General features: G+C 38.0%; 1 protein-coding gene across 1 annotated transcript; it reads right to left on the reverse strand.

Annotated features, from left to right (window-relative positions):
- Nucleotides 1-443: 443 nt before the first annotated feature.
- PTK6 (protein tyrosine kinase 6) lies at nt 444-19,839 on the reverse strand. Its single transcript, XM_051976763.1, has 8 exons — nt 19,506-19,839; nt 16,725-16,846; nt 12,782-12,945; nt 9,470-9,623; nt 7,334-7,495; nt 6,335-6,516; nt 3,144-3,297; nt 444-1,957 (listed from the first exon to the last, which is right to left on the reverse strand). The coding sequence occupies exons 1-8, from the start codon at nt 19,739-19,741 to the stop codon at nt 1,770-1,772; spliced, it is 1,362 nt and encodes a 453-aa protein (XP_051832723.1). The 5' UTR covers nt 19,742-19,839; the 3' UTR covers nt 444-1,769.
- Nucleotides 19,840-22,746: the final 2,907 nt, after the last annotated feature.

Genomic DNA, 22,746 nt, shown 5'->3' on the forward strand with positions numbered 1-22,746 from the left:
ACTTCAAATAAACTCTACCCAAAGGGGATTGGGTCATCTTTAGGCCTGGTAATGGCCTATATGGTTCAGGGCCTACTTAGTCTATTCCTAATCGCAAAGAAACATCAGGTCCCAGAGAGCTTCCTCTTGTTATCTTTAATAGGTTTCAAAGGACCTTCAAAAACTTAAATTGTGGTTTACAATCCCATATGGGGTCTTGTAACAATGTGGGGAGGTCAAAAAAGTTGTGATTATTATTAAATGTTTGATTTATATGCCTATTTCATATAGCTATATATCTGGAGTCACATAAAAATTTCTCTGGTGAAAAGGGACTGAGAGTGGAAAAAGTTTAAGCCCTAACTTAGAGGTCAGCTCATTTTGTAGATGAGGAAACTGAGGCCCTAAGAAATCATATGACTTGAACAATGTAATAAATGACAGAGGACTTGAATTCAGATTCTTGTTCTCCAAATTCAGGTTACTTTTCCTCATTCCTTCTTCCAACAGTTTTATTCTACACACAGACACACACACACACACACATAGGAAAATGGAGAGGCAGGAGATTATTAACTTGTGAACTACAATGTTTACAAATCACATGACAAAGAAGAAAAATTATCTTCCCAAATAGTTCTCTGGCATATCAACAGACAACCAAGTTTTTTGGAAGTGAGAGCCAGGGCTGGAAACAGGACTTGATAGGAAGGTTGCTGGGAGTTTTCATTAAATATCAGCTTTTAGACCAGACTCTAGCTCTGCCAAAGCCTGAATTGGACACAGCCTAAATTGTAATTTTAGATGATAGTTTTTCTTTTTTTTAAGTCCTTGTGATATAGAATTAAGACCCCTTCTCCTCTCCTCATTGCACAGCTTTATTATTTTATCCTAAGATTGCCTCCCGAGGATCAGTTTTTCCCTTCCACATATGAGTGAGTGATGTGGTATGGCACAATTACAACTTAGCAAGAAAGGACTTAGTCATCACATCAAACCCTTCTTTGACAAGTGAGGAAATTGAAGTCTGGAAAGAATAGGTGACTTGCTCAAGATGAGAGCCCCTTTAGCACTAATCAAACAATTTTCACTGCACTGCATGGCTTCTAAATAAGTTTTAACCAGAGGCACTGAAAACCTCAGAAAACTTGAACTTCCATTTTCTGAAGTTCTCAGAAGTCTCCCCTGGAGCTTAAGAGCCTACCTGGAGAAGAGTCCAGGAACTCTTAATGTTTCATTGTAAATGAAATTTACTTATTTTTTAACAGCAAAGTTTTAGTAAATGAAATAGAAACAAATCAACTATTTTTGCCTTCTGGCATGTTTGATGGTCAGCTATGCTCTGACCCCAGTGCATTTGTACACTTCAAGTGATCTTCTGTTTTGTACTGGAGCAAGGAGCAGCAGCAAACACAGCAGCTAACATTTTCACAGAGCTTTAAGGTTTAAAAGATGATTTCTTCACAATAGCTCTATGAGAGAGGTAGCATGAGCATTATTCCCATTTTACAGAGAAAAAACTGAGACCCAGAGAAACAGAATAGTTCTTGGAAGTCTGTGCAACTAGTGAGTGTTGGAGCCCAGATTCAAATTCAGATCTTCTGCCTCAAGGTCTAGCAACATTCTTTTAAGTGGGTCACGTTGCCTTCAGAAACAGTCCCCATGGCACTTCTACATGCCTAAGGTTCATTATTCTTGGGGAACAAACCTTTGAACTTGCTGTCACAGAGTACCAGGGAGAGGAGTTTGGTGGTAAATAAGGAAACGTGCTTTTCAGGTGGGTTCTTGGCTCAGAGTGGGTTTTCATAATTAGTGAAGCTAATGAGTTTTTCTTTGAGGCTTTTGAAGCATGGTCTTTCTCCAGGAGTCAGATTCCAGCATTTATACATGAGGTCATAGATGGAAAGTGGGCACTTTGTGGGGCGGAGCATCCGAAAGCCACCCAAGACTTTCATGTGAGTTTCATTATTGGACATTCCTAAAGAAGAAAAGGAAAGCAAATGGATAAGGGCCTAAATGCAGAAACTAAAGAATTTCTGGGTCTAATGAATAATAATTACCTGCATTAAAAAAAAAACTTAATAATAATAGCTTTTTATTTTCAAAATACATGTAAAGATAGTTTTCAACATTTACCCTTGCAAAACCTTGTGTTCCATTTTTCTGTCTCTTCCTCACAACCCCTTCCCCTAGACAGCAAATAATCTAATATAAATTACCTGCATTTTTGTAACATTTTATAAAAGTCAGATGATATTGTTTCTGTTTTATTAAGTCTAAGGAGGTTAAAAAATTCCCCATGGATCAGATCCCACTGTGGGATATGAACCCAGGTTTTCCCCAATACTGTGTCAATCACTCCATTACTCCATACCAATTCTTAACCTCTCTAGGAGGGTTTAAGATTGACATTCTCACTAGAGAGGATAAGGCTCAAATAGTGTTTTGATCATCCTTAGACTTTGAGGAAAAATGGAAAACGAGATCTTATATCTTCATAGCTAAGAAAGACCAGGAAAATAATATTATTCATTGGACTCCATTCTTCCTCTGGAATCTGAGATAACTGGGCACAGAGTCTACCAGACCTTTGCATTCTAAGGCAAAAAACAAAACAAAACCCCCCCAAAAAAACCCTTTCATTTGCCTTTGGTTTATAACCTTAGGGGTCTCAGAGTCCAGAACTCATTTTTGCCTGCTATTAATTTGTAGAAAGTTGATCTAAGGGGTAGGAAGGCAGCATTTGCTACCAATAGCCCCCAACAAAGTCATTAGTTTCATTCTGAAAGTGCCTAAAGCCAACATATTAAAGCAGACAGAGCCCCGGTCCCTGAACTAATGTTCCCAAATTGGTCTTTATACAATGGCTTTATACAAATGGCTAAGTTTGTTGGCAGAAAGCAGGGCAAGGAAACTAGGTGCAAATTAGACTGTGCTTTAAGCTACCTAAAATATTTGGCAGAACGTACACCAAGGACTAGGAAGAAATGACTATTTCACAAGAGCTGCACCCTTGAGAGTTCAAAAAGTACCCTCCCCTTATTTTCTTGGACCTCTTGTCAGAGGTTATAGATTCCCTGAAGTAAGCACTCATGGGACTCTTGTAATGTGGGACTACTTCTCTTATCACCATTCACCTGTTGAAAGTTCATAGAATGCTATACCTGGATAAGGTATCTGTCCACCACTGAAAATTTCATAGAGAAGAATTCCAAAGGACCAGACATCAGATTTGATTGAATAATATCCATAGGAGAGGGCTTCTGGCGCTGTCCATTTGTAGGGGATGTTATGTGCATAGGAAAGATAAACATCATCCTGTAAACAAAAGTTTTGTGAGCTAGGGAGGGTAATAACTGGCATTAATATAGCACCTATTGTGAGTCAGACACTGTCTTAAGCACTTTATTAAAATTATCTCATTTGATATTCACAACAACTCTGGGAGATAGGTGCTACTATTATGCCTATTTTGCAGATGAGGAAACTGAGGAAAATAGAAATTAAATGACTTGCACAAAGTCACACAGTAAATGTTTGAGGTCAAATTTGAATTCAGGTCTTTCTGACTCCAGATACCTTATTTGCTGTACTACCTAGCTAGCCCAGGTCTCAGCAGGTGTCAAACTCTCAGAAACCCTATATGAATTTCAATATCATAAAAGCTATTCAACTGTTCACAGAAATTGAAATGGAATTTCTCCTAAAGAATGTTATTTGCAGGGCAGCTAGATGGCACAGTAGAGATAGAGCACAGGTCCTGGGCCCATATATCCCCCATTTTCCAATTGTTTAGAACTATTTTAAATCATAAAGACTGGAGGACTGGTTTCTTTTTCTACTGTTTATAGGACCCATTCGTTCTGATATTTATGAAAAGCCAGAAATCTCTCAGCATTAAAACTACCAAAGTTTGGAAAATAGAGAGGGGAAGCAGGATATGTAATAGAATTGGGGACTAGAATAACAGAAATTTACAAATTATGAGGGCATATGCTCCTTAAGAACAAGACCTTTGTTCTAACTATGTTTATATCCTCAGTGCTCTGCAAATAGTAAATACTTAAGTATTTGATGAAGGAATAATTGGATAAAGTGTAGAACTCCCTTCCACCATGTGGCAGGAAGAGACTAGAGGACGTCTCATCCTCCCAATTCCTCAGCCTTTCAATTTCCTCATCTATAAAATTTAGATTTAATAATGCTCAGTCTACCTCCTTATCAAGGATCACGTGGCAATCAAATGACACAACCTTTGTGAAACTCTTCAGAAACTTAGAAATATTACCAATAGTAAGGCAATGCTGATTCTAGCATCCCTTAGTGGAAAAGAGGATTTTCAGGGCTTTCCAGACATTGTGAGGGTCTTATGCTGATACTTATATAGGGTCAGCCAGTTTCCCTACATACATATCTGGTTGTATCACTTTTTCCTTCAGATATTTTCCATGGCTCTTTATTACCTATGAAGGGTAAAACTCAGACACCTTTTCCCTGCATTCAAAGTATTTTATAATCATCAAAGGTGCTGCCACATCACTTTTCCAGGTTTATCTCATATTACTTCTTTCCAGGAATATTATGCTCCAGCTAAACTGGACTTTTTACTACCTTCTGTTTATGACTGTGTTTTCTCTTCTCCAACTCTTTGTTTCCCATATCTAAATATTTTCTCTATCAACCCTTTGACCCTAGCAGCAGCCTAGTAAATTCTTTTGTTATTGTTTAGTCATTGAGTTATATCCAACTCTTTGTAACCCCTTGAACCATATCCACAGCAGACCCTTCTATCCCCCATTACCTCTTGAAGTCTATCCAAGTTCATGTTCATAAGTCAGAATTTATATTTTGCCTAGGTAAATTCCTACCCATCTTGTAAAGACTAACTCGAAAACCACCAATTTAATGAAGCCTTCCATAACAGTTAGGAATGGCATTTCCTCTCTGATTTCACATAGTACTTTATTCCTAGTGCTCTAATATACTTAGCTTGTGCTACTTTATAGTAGGACAATTTCCCTGTTTGTCATACTCCTCTACTAACCTGAAATTCCATGAGGACAGGAATGATCTTCTCTGGAACAGTGAACAATACAGAGTAAGTGCTTCATAAAAGCTTATGAAATTGAATCAGTTCATTGAAAATGCATTGCACTAAGTGTGCAGATTTAAAGAAGCATATTCTTGCCCTTGAGAAGTGTACTATATAGCTGAGCAGACAAAATGTAGAAGTCACTGAGTTAACTAGGCAGTCAATTATATGTGGCAGAAGCCTGGAACAGATAATAAATACTGTAAGAAGTCAGTGGAAGGAAAAATCACTCTGTGCTAGAAAAGTCAAGAAAAACTTTACAGAAGTGGAAAAATCTGAACCAGTCTTTTAAGGTTGGGTAGAATTTTAATGAGCATTTGAGTGGCATAGTAGAGAGTGTCAGGCCTGGAGTCAGGAAAACTCAACTTTAGGAGTTCAAATTAAGCCTTAGACACCAGTTCTATGATCCTGGGCAAGTCACTGTTTGCCTCAGTTTCCTCATCTATAAAATGAACTGGAAAAGGAAATGGCAAACGACTCCAGTAAGAAAATCCCCAATGTCTTCACAAAGAGTTGGACATGACTGAAACAACTGAACAACAATAAGTATCCTGAATAAGCTAAATGTAGGAAGAAGGATACTCCATTTGGAGTAAAAAATGTAAGCCAGATCTTGGAAGTAGGAAAGTCTATGTCATATTAGGGAGACAATGAGGTAGTTCAGTTTGGTTGAAGCACAGAGTGTTTATAGGGAAGAGAGGAAGAGAAAAAGATTATTTGCTTCATCTCCTGTGACAATAGCCAGGCTCCCAGACACAGTTGGCCAGCACTAAGGACAGCTACCAATCAGTTGGAAACCATAAGATCATAAATTTAGAGCAAAAAGAGATCTTAGAAGTCAGCTAATCTAACACCCTCATTTTATAAATGAGGAAGTTGGGACTCATATGTGACTTGCTCTAGGTCACACAGGTAGCAAAGTGTTAGGGCTGAGATTTGAACCACAATATGACTTGAAATAAAGCATGCTTTCCATCACTACATTGTCTCCAAGAACTAGAGTCACTTTCCCAGACAAAAAACAAAAGAACTGAATCTTAGCCCTTTTACTCCTGAATCAGCTTGCTGTCTTATACTACTAGTGTCCAGAGAGAGAAGTAACATTCATGTTATAATGAACAACACTGTGGACATGAAGAACACAATTTGACCCTGAGTATAGCCAAATTAGCAATAGAGAAGAGTTCTCTGAAGTAAGATTTTCATGTATATTAGCTATGAAAAGAAGTTTAAGATGAAGATTTTGGAATCTGAAATTTTTACCTTGATAAGTCGAGCCAGCCCAAAGTCTCCCACTTTGCAGATGTTATTTTCCCCCACAAGGATGTTTCTGGCAGCCAGGTCTCGGTGAATATAGTTCTGTGATTCAAGGTAGCACATGCCCTCTGATATTTGAGATGCTATGTCCACAAGCTCTGTGGTGGGCAGTTTTGCCCCTTCAGGGTCTGTGAGAGGCAAAGAATAAGGTCTCTCTCTATTGCTCTTTATCATAGTTGTTCAACCAGGTCAATCAAAAAAGAAAAATGTTGATAATAAGAATGGGCCACAATACAATAGAGGAGAAGGATGGAATAAATTATTTATCATCCATACCAGTGAAGAGGTATTAAAAGAGATAATTTTAAAATTCTGGTGAGTTCAAAACTTACATTCTCTTACAATTTGTTATGTATTAAAGAATGTCTATGAAGAGAACACTTACTTTGCTACCTTTCTCTTCATGGAATCATAAGAACATGGGATCTTAGGATAATAAAATTTGGAAGTTAACATTTATTTATTTGTTTGTTTGTTTATTTATTTATTTATTACAGATAAAATTGAAACCTGAAGAGTAAAGGGATTTGTTCAAAGTCACACATGTAGTATATAGAAGAATCAAGATCAAAGAATATCAGATTAAAATTATTCAATTCACATTTTCTAATTGCAATAGATGAAGAAACTGAGTCCCAGAACAGGGGATTGACTTGCTTGGGCCCAATGGCAGAGTCAGGACTTAAACCCAAGTCTGAGTTCACAATCTGAGATCTTTTCCATTCCCCACATTCCCTGCCTCTTTAGCTCAAATTAGTTAGAGTACATACAGTTACGGAAACAGTGAATGGGGAAACACTAGAGACAAAAAGACATGACTCCTGAGTCAAGTGAGAAGGTCATTCCCATAGGCTACCTTTGTGTATTGTATCAGTTCCTAATTTCCCAACTCTAGTGTTTTATAGGCTAAACCTTGGTCCCTTGACTATCTCCCCCTGTTCTTACCTCTAAGGAGCTCCAGAAGGTTTCCTTTGGGCATCAATTCAGTAATGATATAGACAGGATCCCCAATGGAAGAGATAGCATACAGAGAGAGAATGTGTTTGTGGCGCAGCTTCTTCATGGCTTCAATCTCTGAGTAGAAGGTGTTCTGATGCATCAGGTCATCTGCAGAAATAGAAAGACAATCATGATGTAAATGTATTTAAATTTCCTGAATAAATACATTATACAGGGAAAGTGGGAGAGATTCCTTCTGGGTGAACCTCTTAGAAGCAGTCCTGAATCAAGGGGGATATTACATTGAGTTCCATCAAAGAAAGGAATCACTATTTTCTGTTGTTGTTTGTTTGCTTGTGGGTTTTTTTTTCTTTCTCATAGTTTTTTTTCCTTTTTTATATGATTTTTCTTATACAGCATGACAAATGTGGAAATGTATTTAAAAGAATTGCACATATTTAACTTATATCAGATTGCTTGCTGCCTGGGGAAAGGGAGGGTTAAGTGAAGGAGGACAACTCTGAGACCACTACATACCTGTCAGATTGGCTAAGATGACAGGAAAAAATAATGATGAATGTTGGAGGGGATGCGGGAAAACTGGGACACTGATGCATTGTTAGTGGAATTGTGAACGAATCCAACCATTCTGGAGAGCAATCTGGAATTATGCCCAAAAAGTTATCAAATTGTGCATACCCTTTGATCCAGCAGTGTTTCTATTGGGCTTATATCCCAAAGAAATACTAAAGAAGGAAAAGGGACCTATATGTGCCAAAATGTTTGTAGCAGCCCTGTTTGTAGTGGCTAGAAGCTGGAAAATGAATGGATGCCCATCAATTGGAGAATGGCTGGGTAAATTGTGGTATATGAATGTTGTGGAATATTATTGTTCTGTAAGAAATGACCAGCAGGATGAATACAGAGAGGACTGGCGAGACTTACATGAACTAATGCTAAGTGAAACGAGCAGAACCAGGAGATCATTATACACTTCAACAACAATATTGTATGAGGATGTATTCTGATGGAAGTGGATTTCTTTGACAAAGAGACCTAACTCAGTTTCAGTTGATAAATGATGGACAGAAGCAGCTACACCCAAAGAAAGAACACTGGGAAACGACTGTCAACTATTTGCATTTTTGTTTTTCTTCCCGGGTTATTTTTACCTTCTGAATCCAATTCTCTCTGTGCAACAAGAGAACTGTTCGGTTCTGCAAACATATATTGTATCTAGGATATACTGCAACATATCTAACATATATAGGACTGCTTGCCATCTAGGGGAGGGGGTGGAGGGAGGGAGGGGGAAAATCGGAACAGAAATGAGTGCAAGGGATAATGTTGTAAAAAAATTACCCTGGCATGGATTCTGTCAATATAAAGTTATTATTAAATAAAATAAAATATTAAAAAAAAGATTGCTAGTAACCTTGAAGGAGAAGTTTCATTCAGTGGTTTGGGTCTGAAGCTAGATTACAATGAATTATAGAGAAGAAAAAAAGGAAGTGAAGATGACTTTTCTGGGAATTTGGCTATTGAAAGGAATAAAATTATGGGATGATAGTTTAAGAGGATGATAATGTCAATTTAAGAATTTTTAAGGAAGAAAAAGAAAAGAAAGCATCAACTCAGCAATGTTTAGTATAAATATTATCTCATTTGATCCTCACAACAATCCAGGGAAATAAGTGCTTTTATTATCCCCATTTTACAGTTGAGGAAACTGGGGTAGACAGAGGTTTAATGACTTGTCCAGAGCTAAACAGATAATAAATATCTATGATCAGATCCAAATTCAGGGCATCCTGATTGTAGTCCCACAGCACTAGACTCTGGGCCATTTAGTTGCCTCTGAGGGAGAAAGGAGTCAATAGATAAAAAGAGAGATTGAAGATGAAAGCAAAATGATCAAAAGGATGAACTCCTAAAAAAGATAAGGTCAAGGATACAAACAGAGGTCTTTTTCTTAAGGGTTCCCTGAAAGTTCTCTGATTTGGAGAAAGAAGTAGGAAGAACAATGAGAAAACTAGTATGGAAAGGAATGCCATGCCTAGAAAATTCTGTCCATATACCATTATAGGTCAAATAGAAACCAAGGCTAAATTGTGACCACCAGCTAAGAAGAATGATACTTACCCTTGGCAATGACCTTAATGGCCACTTTGACTTTCTCTTTCCAGTATCCTTCAAAGACTTCCCCGAAGTATCCTGAGCCCAGCTTCCTGGTCAGGATAAACTCTTCCTTGGGTCTTTCCCAGTCATCCCAATGAGGCAATGGTTTTGGCTCATGCTATAGAAACACAGGAACAAGTTGGAGGCTGGTTACTGGTTACACCCAAGGGAGGAGAGCATTATTAAGAACTTACTCTAAAGCTGGCTGAGCAGGACTCCTCTGAAACCAAGGAATCATAATGTTAAACTGGAAAATCCCTTAGGGATTATCTAGGACACTTCATAACCTCATTTTATAGATGAAAAAAATCAAATGCCAGAACAGACAAATGACTTGCTCAAAGTTACACAGGCAGCAAATAGTAGAGTCAGGCCTGGAACCCAGATCCACAAATTCTAATTCAACAATTTCTGATGTTGAATGGAATAAGTCCATTCAATAAAGTTTTGCTGAGCCGTCCCTTATGTTCATCTATATTCAAGGTGATAAGAGGAGGCAGCTTTCAAATCAATTCTCAGGGCCACCATTAGTTTTTTCATCTTGGCAGTACTTTTGATTTGGGGATTACCCAATTATCATGTGGCCTAAATTTTCCATGACAGTCTAGTCTGACTTGGAATAGGTCCTGAACATCTACACTATCACAACTTCCCAGAAGTGTATCATCCTATTGGCAAGCAAGCAAGCCAAATCTATAGAGGACCTCACATCATAGATACCTAATAATTTCTGTTTTTATTCTCTCTGGGGTTTATCCCTTAGTGAGTGGAGCCTGTGGGTTGTTTTCTCAATGTCAGTGATTCCCAAATCAATATAAAGAGTCTTTCCTGAACTCTAGTCCTGAAATACCAATTATTTGCTAGGTAACTCTACTTGAATATTCTGTTGACAATTCAAATTCAAGGTGGCCAAATAAGAACTTCTATTTCTAATGAACCCTTTTTTCCTCTAAATCTTTCTGTTTCTAATGAGGGAACGAGCAAATTTCCAGCAACCTTCTTAGCATTATCCCTAACCTTCCCCTCTCCCTCACTTCACATATTCAATTGATCCCACGTCTTGTCAATTGTACCTGCACAGTGTCTTTAGAGATGTAGTATAGTGCTGGACTTGAAGTCAGAAACACTTCTGTTCATATCCCATATAGATGAGTCACATGACCCTGAGCAAGTCAATGAAATCTTAAGAAATTCTCTCAATAATTTATCCCATACAATTCTAAATCTATCAGTGTATCAGTCTTCCAACTGTTCCCTTCTCTCCACTCACATAGCCACCATTCCCTTTCAAAGCTTTATCACATCTGATGTTGATCATTTATTGCAGTTCTTTCCTAATTGGTTTCACTATATCCATTCTTTCCCTATTCAATTCCATCATTCAAGCTGTTGACAAAGTGATTATTCCAAGTCCCACCTTTACTCATAAATATTCACTGACTCCCTATTGCTGTAAGATAAAATATGAAATTCTTAGCTTTGCATTTAAAGTTGTTTACTACCTGACTTTCACCAATCTTTCCAGTTTTACTTCATATTACTCCCCTTTTGTACTCCCTCCTTTCTATTCATACTAGTCTAATGATTTACACATGACATTCCTTCTCTGGCCTCTCTGCCTTTTTCTAAGTAGTATCCCATATCTGGAATACTCCCCTTTGCCTTTTAGGAGCCCTAGCTTCCTTCAAAATATAGGTTATGTGTAACCTCTTACTCAAGACCCTTCCCGATTCTCTTCATTGTCATAGCTATTAATATTCTTCACCCCCATTGGCCTTTAGAATTACTTTGCATTTACTTATCTGTCTACATGTTGTGGACAGCTAGATGGCACAGTGGATGGACTGGTGGGTCTGGTGTCAGGAAGATTCATCTTCCTGAGTTCAAATCTGCCCTCAGACCCTTACTAGCTGTGTGACCAAAGGCAAGTTGTTTAACCCTATTTGCCTCAGTTTCCTCATCTGTAAAATGAGCTGGAGAAGGAAAAGCAAACCACTCTAGTATCTCTGTTAAGAAAACTCCACAAGGGGTCACAAAGAGTTGTACAAGACCAAAAAATGTCTCAACAACAATTATATATGGTAGAAACTATCCACCCTCACTGCGACAGAAGGTAAGCTCTTTGAGGGCAAGGATAGTCTTGCTTTTGTCATTGTATCACCAGTGCCAGGCAAACTATTCTGTACTTCATGGACATTTAAAAATGTTTGTTGCATAGAATTGATGTTTACTTACATAAATTTCTAAATTAAAATGCCCTCTAGCTAAATGAAAGAACAAGATTTCACTAGAGAACTCTATCCTACCTCCAGTTTTGAGTAACTTAATTATTCTTGGTAGAAATGGGCCTTTCTCTCCAGATGATCTCTGAAGAGTCTATTTCTAGTAATGGAATAATGATGATAATGATGATGATGATGATGATGATGATAATGATGATGAGATAATGATAACTAGCATTTCTATAAAACCTCAAAATTTTATAAGTAAGTGCCAGATACTGTGCTAAGTTCTCAGGAGCAGAAAGGCCTAGCTCTTCATTACTCACCTCCAGTACTGAAAAGAAGCTCAGAAGATGCCTCATTTGTGTACAAAGGGAAATTCTTGCTGATTTTAAGAATCAAATTCTAAATAAATCAATATGTTGATTCTTCTACCTACCTCATGCTCCTTCAATATTAGGCCCTAGTGAGACCACCAGAATCCTAAAATGAGAGAGGAAAGGTGGTCTTTCAATGGTCCCCAGATTAAGTGAGTGATGATGACTAAGGTTCTGGGAGTCCACCAACTGCACCTGTCCCGATTCTTCCCTTGCTCCAAAACAGTCTTGTGCCATGAAGATCCCCATGTCCCTTCCAATACAATTCCCACCTCCCCTTTCGAGATCCTAAAAGACCAGCTGATTCTAGATTTTCTCTGCAGTTGACAAATTTTATTGAGAAAAGATCTTGCATGATTACAGTAAGTGGAACTTACAATACAAACCAAACAACAACAACAAAAAAAATCATCAACACAAGACATAAAACAATTAAGAACCAGGTGGGAGTGGGGAGGGGACAGTGATGAAAAGGACATCTCAGGAAAGGTCTGTGAATCCAGCTGGACTGATTGAGGGTCTGTGATACAATGGCTAAACTTAGAGGCAAAGGGTTTCCCACTAAAATTCTCAAAGTCCCTGAAAAAAGCCCATTCTGGGTTCTCATAGCCTGGCAGAGGAAGATGGTCTTCCCAGACAAGAGTTGGAACAGAATCCTAATCCAGACCTCAATTTACCTTCCAGCAGGGTGTGGTGAGCCTCAGGCCGTGGGACAGTGTCTTACTTTTGTGATACTGCACTAGACCAACAAGACTGGGGAAGGATACAGCGGAGTTCATATGGTATCTTCCCTCAGCATTCCTCCAGATCTTGTAATGTCTTACAATCTGGTTGTCCCGAACTTTGAAATCCAGAAAAGGGAAAGGGAGAAAAAGAAAGTACATATACATCACAATCATTCTTGAAAACTGGAAGCTCCCCAAATCCAGGACAAGCAGACAAGTTCAAATTCAAATCAGTGCCCATTGAAGGTTTTTCAGAAAGTTTTTCAGAATATATTTTGCAGCCATTAAAAGAAAGACCTTTCAAGTTGTGTTCAAAAATGTAAAAGAGACAGAATGTTCCCTAGTAAAATGTGAAGAAACAAGCTTCTCTTTCAGGTTCTAAATGAATTGGGTTTTAGCCTCTCCTCATTTTCAGATTATGAATATATTTTGGTTCATATCTTCTTCATTGTTATGCTGAGACAAAGGGTTGCTGTAGGAAAGCAGGGCCAATGTCACAGATAGGATTTCATCTCCCACCTAGCTGCCAAATTTTTATTCTTAAAAGAGAGATCTAATTATATCACCTCCTACTTAAAAAAAAAAAGTTAATGACTCCCACTAGCTTCCTATTGTCTCTCTGATAAAATACAAAATACTCAGCTTGGGATAATCTGGCTTCTACCTATTTTTCCAGTCTTAATTTATATTTTTCCTTTCCATTCTCTCTATTCTTTTCAATCTGTTCTGCTAATTTCTCCTTACACATAACATTCTACATCTTGCCTTTTCAACTTTATACAAACTTCACACACAACTTCAACTTTCTCATGCTTGGCATGTTCTTCCTTCTGTTCTCTGGCCTCCCAGATTCCTTTATACACAGTCTATGAACTTCCTACAATCTGTTGAATTAATTTTATTTTGAATGTAAGTTAAGCATGGGAGATGCCAAAGCTTCCTTGGAATTTTATTATTATTCAGTCATGTCCACTCTGTAACCCCTTTTGATCAAAGACAGGACAAAGATACTAGAGTGATTAGCTCATTTTATAAATGAGGAAACAGAGGCAAACAAGATTAAGTGATTTTTCCCATGGTTACAAAGCTAGTAAATATCTAAGGCCAGATTTGATAACCTTTCCGGACTTCAGGGCAAATGTCCTATCTACTGTGCTTTTTAGCTCCCCTTCTTAGAAATTAGGAAATACCCAACATATTTAATCAAGAAAGACACCAAGATTAAAATGACAGCCTAGATCTCACTTTTTAACTGGTCCTAAGCAGTTTTGTTTTGTTTTGTTTTGTTTTTAACACCCAGAAGCTTAAAGTGAGCATAGATTCAGAGGATCACAAATTTAGAGCTGATAGGAACCTTAGTGATCATTAATCAAGCAAACATTTAATAGATATTTCCTATGTACCGGGTACTATGTTCAATGCTGGAGATACAAAGAAAAAGCAGAAATAGTCTCTGTGTTCAAGAATCTTGCATTCTAATAGAAAGGTATAACACTAGCCAGAATATATGAGATAAATAGAGAATAAATAGATGGTAATGCTAGAGTGGGTGGCATTAGCAGCTGGGAAAACCAGGAAAAGCCTCCTGGATAAGGTGGTGCTCAATATAAGTTTTAAAAGTAGTTAGGGATTCTAAGAGTCAGGAGAGAATTTGGGAGGGAGAACATTTTATGCTTGGGAAACAGCCATTGCAAAAGTTTGGAGACTGGAGATGTAGTGTTGATCAAGAAATAGCAAAGTGGGAAACATGGCTAGAGGGTAGAGTGATAGAGAAGAGTAAGAAAATTGGAGAAGTAGGATAAGGCTTGTGGTAAAGACCTTCACATGTCAAACATGATTTTGCACTTGGTAAGATAATAGAGAGCTACTGGAGTTTATTAATCAGTGAGTTGACATGGTCAGATCTGAATTTAAAAAAAAAATGCTTTGCCAGTCAAATGGAAGAAGTATTGGAATGGGGAGATATTTGAGGAAGAGAAAACAATTTTAAGGCTATTGCGGCCATCCAAGGACCTGAACTAATGTTGCTGTGTGAGCAGAGAAAAGGGAACATGTGTGAGAAATAGTGTAGAGAAAGAAAATGCAACATTTGGCAACAGATTTTTCGATAGAATGGGAAGAGTGACTGTGAGAGAAAAGGAGGAGTTGAGGATGATGGCCAGATGAGGACGATGGAAGCCTGGGTGACAGAGAGAAAGGTGGTCTCCCTTGACTGTAAAAGAAAAGTTCAGAAGAGAGAAAAGGTTTAAGGGAAAGAAAATAAGTTATGTTTTGGACATAAGTTTGAGAAATCTATGTGGTATTTCATAGTTAATATAGTTGAGATAAGACTGGAACTCAGGTGAGAACTCAGAGCAGGATATATAGCATTGAAATCATCTCCTCAAGAGATGGTAATTGAAGCTAATGAGATGAATAAGTGAGAAAGTATAGAGAAAAAAACAGAACAAGATCCAGAGAAAAGCCTTGAGGGACACCTACCTTTATCTGGCATGACAAGGATAAAAAGACAGAAAAGAAGAAGGTAGGATGAAAACCAGGAAAGAATATCCTGGAGACGAAGGTAGTCAACAGTATCAAATGCAGCAGAAAGGCTAAAAAGGATGAGGGTCAAGATTAGCAATTGGTAACTTTGACAGCCAGAGTAGTTTCATTTGAATGATAAAATTGAGTGCCAGATAACTGAAGGCTTAGAAGGGAGTGAGAGGAAAGGAAGTGGAAATACCTGTTATAAATTATTCTTTCCAGGAGGTTAGCTGAGATAGAAGAGATCTAGATAATAGCTAATAAACATAGCATTATCTAGTCAAGGTTTAAAGGATCGGAGAGACTTGGGAAAGTTTGTAGGCAACAAAGAAAGAACCAGAAGATAGGGAGAGATGTAAGATTAGAGAATGGGGATAATGGTGAGGATAATTTACTAGATAAGATGGGAAGGAAGGAGATCAAGGAAGCATGCAATAAGGTTAGCCTTGGCAAACAGAAGAGCTCCCTTATTATCTCATCTTGGAATAAAGAAAGAGATAGTGGGTGGTGTTATTAGAAAGATGAGATCAAGAGGAAGAGAAAAGGAGCTCTCAGCAAATGGCCTCAATTTTTTTTTCCAGTAAAGTATGAGTTGAGGTTCTTAGGAGAGAAGACATAGAAAGGAAGCTTAAAGACAAAGAAAAGGTTTGGAATGACTATTACTGTCCTAAATGCAATAAGGAAACAATTAGAGAGGAGTAATATTGCCTGGAGATTGTTAGGGCCCAATTGAGTAGCAAATATTTATAGTACCTCCACTTAGCAGGATTTTATGTTTTCCTTCAGTTCTATTTCAGTGACCTCCATAATTAAGTGCAACCTCCTTATTTTATAAATGGGGAAACTAAGGTCAAAGAAGACAAGATGACTTGTCCAACTTCACTGATATGTTAAATTTAAAAATCAGGATCTGAACTTTGGTCCCTGACTCCAAATCATATGCAATATGAGACTCATAGATTATTAGGTAGAGCTGGAAGACAGAGACGGGGCAATCAAGGCTCAGAATATTGGAACAATTTGCTTAAAGTCACATGGTTAGGAAGCCAAGATTTAAGTTGCCCAAGCCCTATATTCTTCCCAGCATAACACATTAGCTGAGTCTGCACCATGCTTAAGGAAGCCCTGTTTTGTCTTGGGAAACATTTGTCCTAGATTTTGCCATTAGTGGGAGGAAGAAAAATCCTGCCTGATTTCCATTAATGAGTTTGGGATGGGGTGTAAAGATGTAAAAGGAGAGGTAGTTTGGGGTAGTGGTAATGCCCCAAGTCAAATAACAAATGGAAGGGTCAAATAAAATTCTGCAAACTTTCAGAAGGAAGTCAGCAAGCCAGTGACCTGTTCTATCAGAAAAAGGAGAGAGTTTTACCTGAGAGAACATAGTCTGCTCCTGTCTTCTCACTGATCCTTATGAGGAAGGTACCAGTTCCATTCTCTCCTGCAAGGAGTCTATGCAGAGCTTCTGATCGAGAGATCTGACCAAAAAACCATCTGAAACAGAGAAATGAAAATAGAGTGCTCCTAACACTAAATCCCCAGAGATGTTCTGGTTCACAGAAAGGTTATGTGTGTTCCTATCAGTGAGGGCTTTTTGATCCTTCATCATTAAGCTATATTCATAGAATGGTAAAATAACATCCCAGGATAAATCCTGGGGGCTTACAGGGTAGAAGGGACAGCAGTAGTGGCTCTATTGGAAGAAGTTTACATAAATTCAATCTAATTCAGCCAGTATGTATCATTGTTCACCACTGATCACCAAATTATACCTTTGGCCTGAGTTGGGCCCAGGAACAATACCACAAAGAATGATTTTATCTACACCCTTCACTTCCCATCATCCATATAAGCTGAAACAGCAAGGCTACATTAGAGCAAAGCTAGGAAGAAAAGAAAACTTGAGTTATATTAAATAATTACCCCCAAACGACATAACTTCTGGAGTAGATTGTACTCCAAGGGGAAGTGATTGAAAAACTATAGTTACCAAAATTGACCTTTACCACAGAATCAGTGAGATAGGGACAGTAAGGAGTAAAATGTCATAAAAGTGCTCCTGACACATGGGTTTGGGACTTAGAGTTGGGAAAGTACTAACATATATACTCTGAATGTGAGTGTTGCTCTCTTAGCTACTAGCCCCTTAAGATATATCACTAGTCTTCAAGGCTCAGGAATAATGCCAAAGTATGATTTTTGGGCCACCAGCTTAGGGGAATATACTGGGTTTCGCAGTCTCAGTACATTTATCCCACCAGTCTTTTACTTGCTGGGGCTTCCTTCTTGGGCTCTTTGGATGGTACTAATTGCATAGTTGTTCAGCTCTTAACTCCAGACCAATTTCATGGAGATTCTCACTTCCTTCTAATATCCCCTATTCCTGAGAGTAGAAGGAATTCAACTGAGTCTCTAGGAGCAGTGTTTGCAAACTGTCAAAGTGAGTTTTTTTCATAAATGTTCAGCCAGTTTAAATGTTAAAGAAAACTATTGATGCCAAGAGAGTCATAAAGAATCATAACTCAGATGATCACAGATGTTCTTTGGTTATACATATTCACTAGAGGGCGCAAAAGAGGAAAATGGGAAAGGAGGAAGGAAACTTATTTTATTCTAAGGTCTCATCTCCAAACTATAGTTGCAGTTCGTGAAATTATACAATACAAGTTCAATTGTCCAACTTCTCATTTGCTAATTAATTTGGGGACACTTTAGCTGGGCCAGCATCCTTCATCAGTCTGTTCCTGACAGAGGTACACTGACTCCTCAGAAGATCTGAAGAAGCCATGTAGGAGGGGAAAATTCAGGAGTACACACCCACCAGCCCAGCTGTGTGTGTTTAGCAATACAGCCTTCCCCACCTCTATCCTCCACCCTACAGAGCTGGAAGGTATTGCAACACTATTTCCCTCCTCCACTAACTAGGTTGAGATTCCAGTTTGTGGTTGTTCTGAAAGTGAGTCCTGCAATGTCCTTCTTTCTCTGGATTTTGAAAAATCAAAGCAGGATTTCTTTCTGTCTCAAGCTGCCCCTATTCAGAAATTAATACCAAGTGGTTCTGTCTTGTCCTTCCCCAAGGACAGCTTGAGCCATCAGGGCTGAATGACAATAAAAGTGGGGTCAGTGGCTGCCACACATTCTTCTCTGAACAAGGAATTCCCAAAGCTAGTGCTCCAACTCCTCCATCTCAAGTACAAAACTATAAATAATGATTAAGTCCTAAAAGAATCAGATACTTTGCACTGTGAAACAGATGATTTTAACGTGGGGTCTTGTCTATAGTTCAGAGAAATTAAGTGATTTGTCTATGGTCACACAGTAAATAATCAGAAATAGGATGTGAACTCAGGTCCTCTTAGATCCAGTTCCACCATCTATATATTGCCTCTTGTGAAAAAGACTATCATACTTATTTTTTTAATCCTCATTTCTTTTTATGCCAAAGAGAATTGGGCTGCAAACAAGTCAGTAATGGTACTATACTGATGGCATTGATAAATTTCTATGACCAGTTCAATTGTTTAAGCTGTTCACTGAAGCAAGAAGGAATCATAATCTATATATATACATAATCTATATAAAGGGAGAAACTCATTCTTTGAGGTACCCACAGGAGTGCCAAGTATTATGCAGCAATTTGCAAAATAATTCCTTGGGATGGCAGAAAGTAACCAAGACTTTGGAATGCCTGAACCCTTTTCCACTTGGAATATACCCACCAGCTTTGAAAATAAGTGCCAAGGAAATACCTGAAGGTCACTACAACTGCTTTCAGATTTTCTCTGGCTTTTTCTTTAAGCTACTCCAGGATTTTTAGTGGAATTCAATCCATTTCTCTGGGATTGGTAGTTATGGAAACAAAGCACTAGCTCTGGAATTAGAGGTCCTGAATTCAAATCCTTCCTCTGATGTTTACTTCTTATATGACCATGGATGTCCCTAATGCTCAGTTTCCTCATCTGTAATATGGCTTTTCAAGCACTATGTAGCTATGATTTTGATCTTATGATCCTAAACCCTATTATTAATGCTAAAGAAGAAACTGAGGGCTCCACTGGAAGTTTTTTCCCAGAATGGGATCCACAAGCAATAAATGTGACATTCTAGTTGATGAATGAGTCCAGGTTCCTGCCCTCTGATGGGTCTTACTTACGGTTCAGTCTCCATTGTCTCTTCTTCAGCTAAGTAATTGTGAGGGACATAGCCTTCTCCCAAGCTCCTTCCAGCAGCATCAAGTTTCGTGGCTTTCCACCAATCTTCCTTCTTCTCTGTTACATAAAAATGATCCCCAGCTTGAAAGCTCAATTCATCCTCTGTCCTTGCTTCAAAATCCCAGAGACTAACATAGAGGTATTTGGGACCCAAATGGGAAAGACTTCTTGAATCCATGTTGAAAGGAGCTTCAGGATTCAGATTCTGAAATCCTCCTTTCTCTCAGGAAAGTGTCACTCAGAATACATTCTTCTTCCCCTGGGAACTTTAAGTATTTTGACAACGGAGAATTGGCCCAGCTGATCTCTGGGTCTCACCCTTATAGAACATCTCAACTAGGAGTAGGTGATTGCCACAAACCTAGCAGGCTCTTCCCACAAAAGCTGCACCATTTTTTTTTTTTTTAATTTACTGGCAACTTGCCCTATGAGTCACTCCCCTGCTGATATGTGACAATAGCAGAATCCCAACTAAACTATTGCCTTGTCATTAAGGTCTCTGGAAATACATACCAACTCTGAGCCAGGACTCAACAATTCCCCATACTCACTCACACCACTCCCTGACACCACTGCCTTATGCATAAGTGGATTCATGGATAGACATATTTATCTGTACAGTTTTTATTATATTATTGTTTTTCTTCTCTTTCCTCAAAAGTTCTAAACTTTTGACTTCTAAACAATAAAGGAGTAAGATGAGAAATGGAGAGGGGAACAAGGGATTGAGAAAAGGAGCAGGCAAATAAGGGATCAGTCAACAAGGCAACCGGGAAGATGACAGATGAGAGGCTAAGGTAGACAGGAGCAAAAGAAATTGGATAGCTTCAGAGGATAACAATCTTAAAGCAATCAACTTTTTGCATTCCTGCTTAAGTTGCTCCTCTCATCCAACATGGAGAATGCCACTTGAAAGACAGTCATTTTCAGTGATTCATGTTAAATTATCTCTGAAGCTTCACCAAAACTTGTGAGTGACCAGGGGATGAGTCAGAAGATAGGAGAGTCAGTGTTCAAATCTAAAAAATCTACCTTCACTCACTCCTACAGTTGCCACCCAAGTCTTGCCCTCTTTCTCTGGAACAAGATACATACCTATTCTTCCTGCTAGTCTGTTCAGTCCAGTCCTGTCACCTTTCTTAACACCTTTTTAGCTGATTTTAAGTTTTCATTCTTCACTACATAAAATCAGAAAAAAATCAGGAAAATGGATTTTTCCAACTATAAAATTAAATGTTTGAATTAAATTAAATGTTTCTTTGACATTAAAAAAATTCACTTTTTATCATATTAGTTTCCTCATTTATAAAATGAAAGGGATGAATTTTGATGATTGCAGTGGTTACTTCTATTTCTTTCTTTTTCTTTTTTTTTTTTTTGAGGGATGGGGGAAGGGAAGGAAATCAAGTTTGAGTAACTTGCCCAGCATCACACAACTTAGTAAGTACCTGAAACTAAATTTGAACTCAGATCCTCCTGACTCCGAGGCTGCTGCTCTATCTACTATAGCACCTAGCTTACCCAGGTGCTTTCTCACTTCTAAGGCTTATGATTCTATATAACTTGAGAACCTATTATTAAAAGGTATAGTTTGTGAGCATTTAGAAAGGCAAGTGATTATTCTCTCCCCACTTCAATTCTCTCCTTCATATAGCTGCCAAAATGAATTTTCCTAAAACACAGGTTTGACTCTGTTATGCATCTATTCGATAAATTTCATTGGCCCCCTATTTTAGGATCAAATATAAACTCCCCTATTAGGTGTTTGAAACACTTAACAACTTGGTTCCAATCTACTTTTTCAGCCTTGTTATATGTTACTCTCATTCATATACTTTATGATCTAGTCAAACTGGACTTCTTACTGTTCCTCATATTAAGAACTCCATCACCATCCCCCATGACTGGAATGTACCTTTTCCTCATACTTGCCTTTTAGAATGCTTAGTTTCCTCTAAGGCTAAACTCAAACACCATCTTCTATATATATTAAAGCTTTCATAATTCTCAGCCCCCCCTAAAAAATTCTTGTGTTTATTTTGAATATATTTTATAAATATCTGTATTTGCATATGTTGGATTCCCATCTATAGAATGTAAATTTTTGGAGGCCTGTGCCTTTTGTTTCTGTATTCTCAGAGAATAACACAATGACTGATTGGCTCATGGCAGGCACTTAATAAATAGTAATTGGTTGATTGAGTCATTGACTAAGTAAGGGTTAGCATGGATTATAATAGCATGGAAATAATACTATTTTATTTCAAGCTAATCTTCTTTCCTGTTTTTTTTTTTTTTTAACAATTTTACTAAATTGCTGATAGATGAAGGGAATAGAACCAATATCACTGTCACTGTGAGTAAGATAGAAAGATGGGGACAAGTAACTAAGTAAGTAGAAGCCCAATATAGATGGAATTAGGACAGATATGCCCCACCCCATGAAAAGGAACTGTCAGCTGATACTGTCAGTTAACCATACTATGAAAGCGTATCCCCTTATACCAAAGCATTTATCTCTTCCCTGGGCAGAGGAGGAGGATAAGTAAATAGTTGAGTATTAATGCCAGGGACCTTGCTGATCTTAAGGCTTTGGCACAGGCTAGTCTTGATTTAGTCTAGGACTTAAAATGCAAAGTCATTTTCATATAATATTTTATTTATTTATTTATTTATTTTTTAGTGCTTAATTTTCTTTTTTCTTTTTTTTAAATTTTTGTTTAATAATTACTTTATATTGACACTCGTTTCTGTTCTGATTTTTTTTCCCTCCCTCCCTCCACCCCCTCCCCTAGATGGCAAGCAGTCCTTTATATGTTGGATATGTTGCAGTATATCCTAGATACAATATATGTTTGCAGAACCGAACAGTTCTCTTGTTGCATAGGGAGAATTGGATTCAGAAGGTATAAATAACCCGGGAAGAAAAACAAAAATGCAGATAGTTCACATTCGTTTCCCAGTGTTCTTTCTTTGGGTGTAGCTGCTTTTGTCCGTCATTTATCAATTGAAACTCAGGTCTCTTTGTCAAAGAAATCCACTTCCATCAAAATATGTCCTCATATAATATCGTTGTCGAAGTGTATAATGATCTCCTGGTTCTGCTCATTTCACTTAGCATCAGTTCATGTAAGTCTCGCCAGTCCTCTCTGTATTCATCCTGCTGGTCATTTCTTACAGAAC

Source organism: Antechinus flavipes, chromosome 2 (genome assembly GCF_016432865.1).
Source record: "Antechinus flavipes isolate AdamAnt ecotype Samford, QLD, Australia chromosome 2, AdamAnt_v2, whole genome shotgun sequence".
NCBI classification, from domain to species: Eukaryota; Metazoa; Chordata; class Mammalia; order Dasyuromorphia; family Dasyuridae; genus Antechinus; species Antechinus flavipes.

Coding starts and splice junctions, on each gene's coding strand:
- PTK6 (XM_051976763.1), bottom strand. CDS start 19,741: ATGGATTCAAGAAGTCTTTCCCATTTGGGTCCCAAATACCTCTATGTT. Junction 16,847..19,505: donor GAGACAATGGAGACTGAACC/GTAAGTAAGACC, acceptor TCTCTGTTTCAG/ATGGTTTTTTGGTCAGATCT. Junction 9,624..12,781: donor TCACCACACCCTGCTGGAAG/GTAAATTGAGGT, acceptor GTGTTTCTATAG/CATGAGCCAAAACCATTGCC.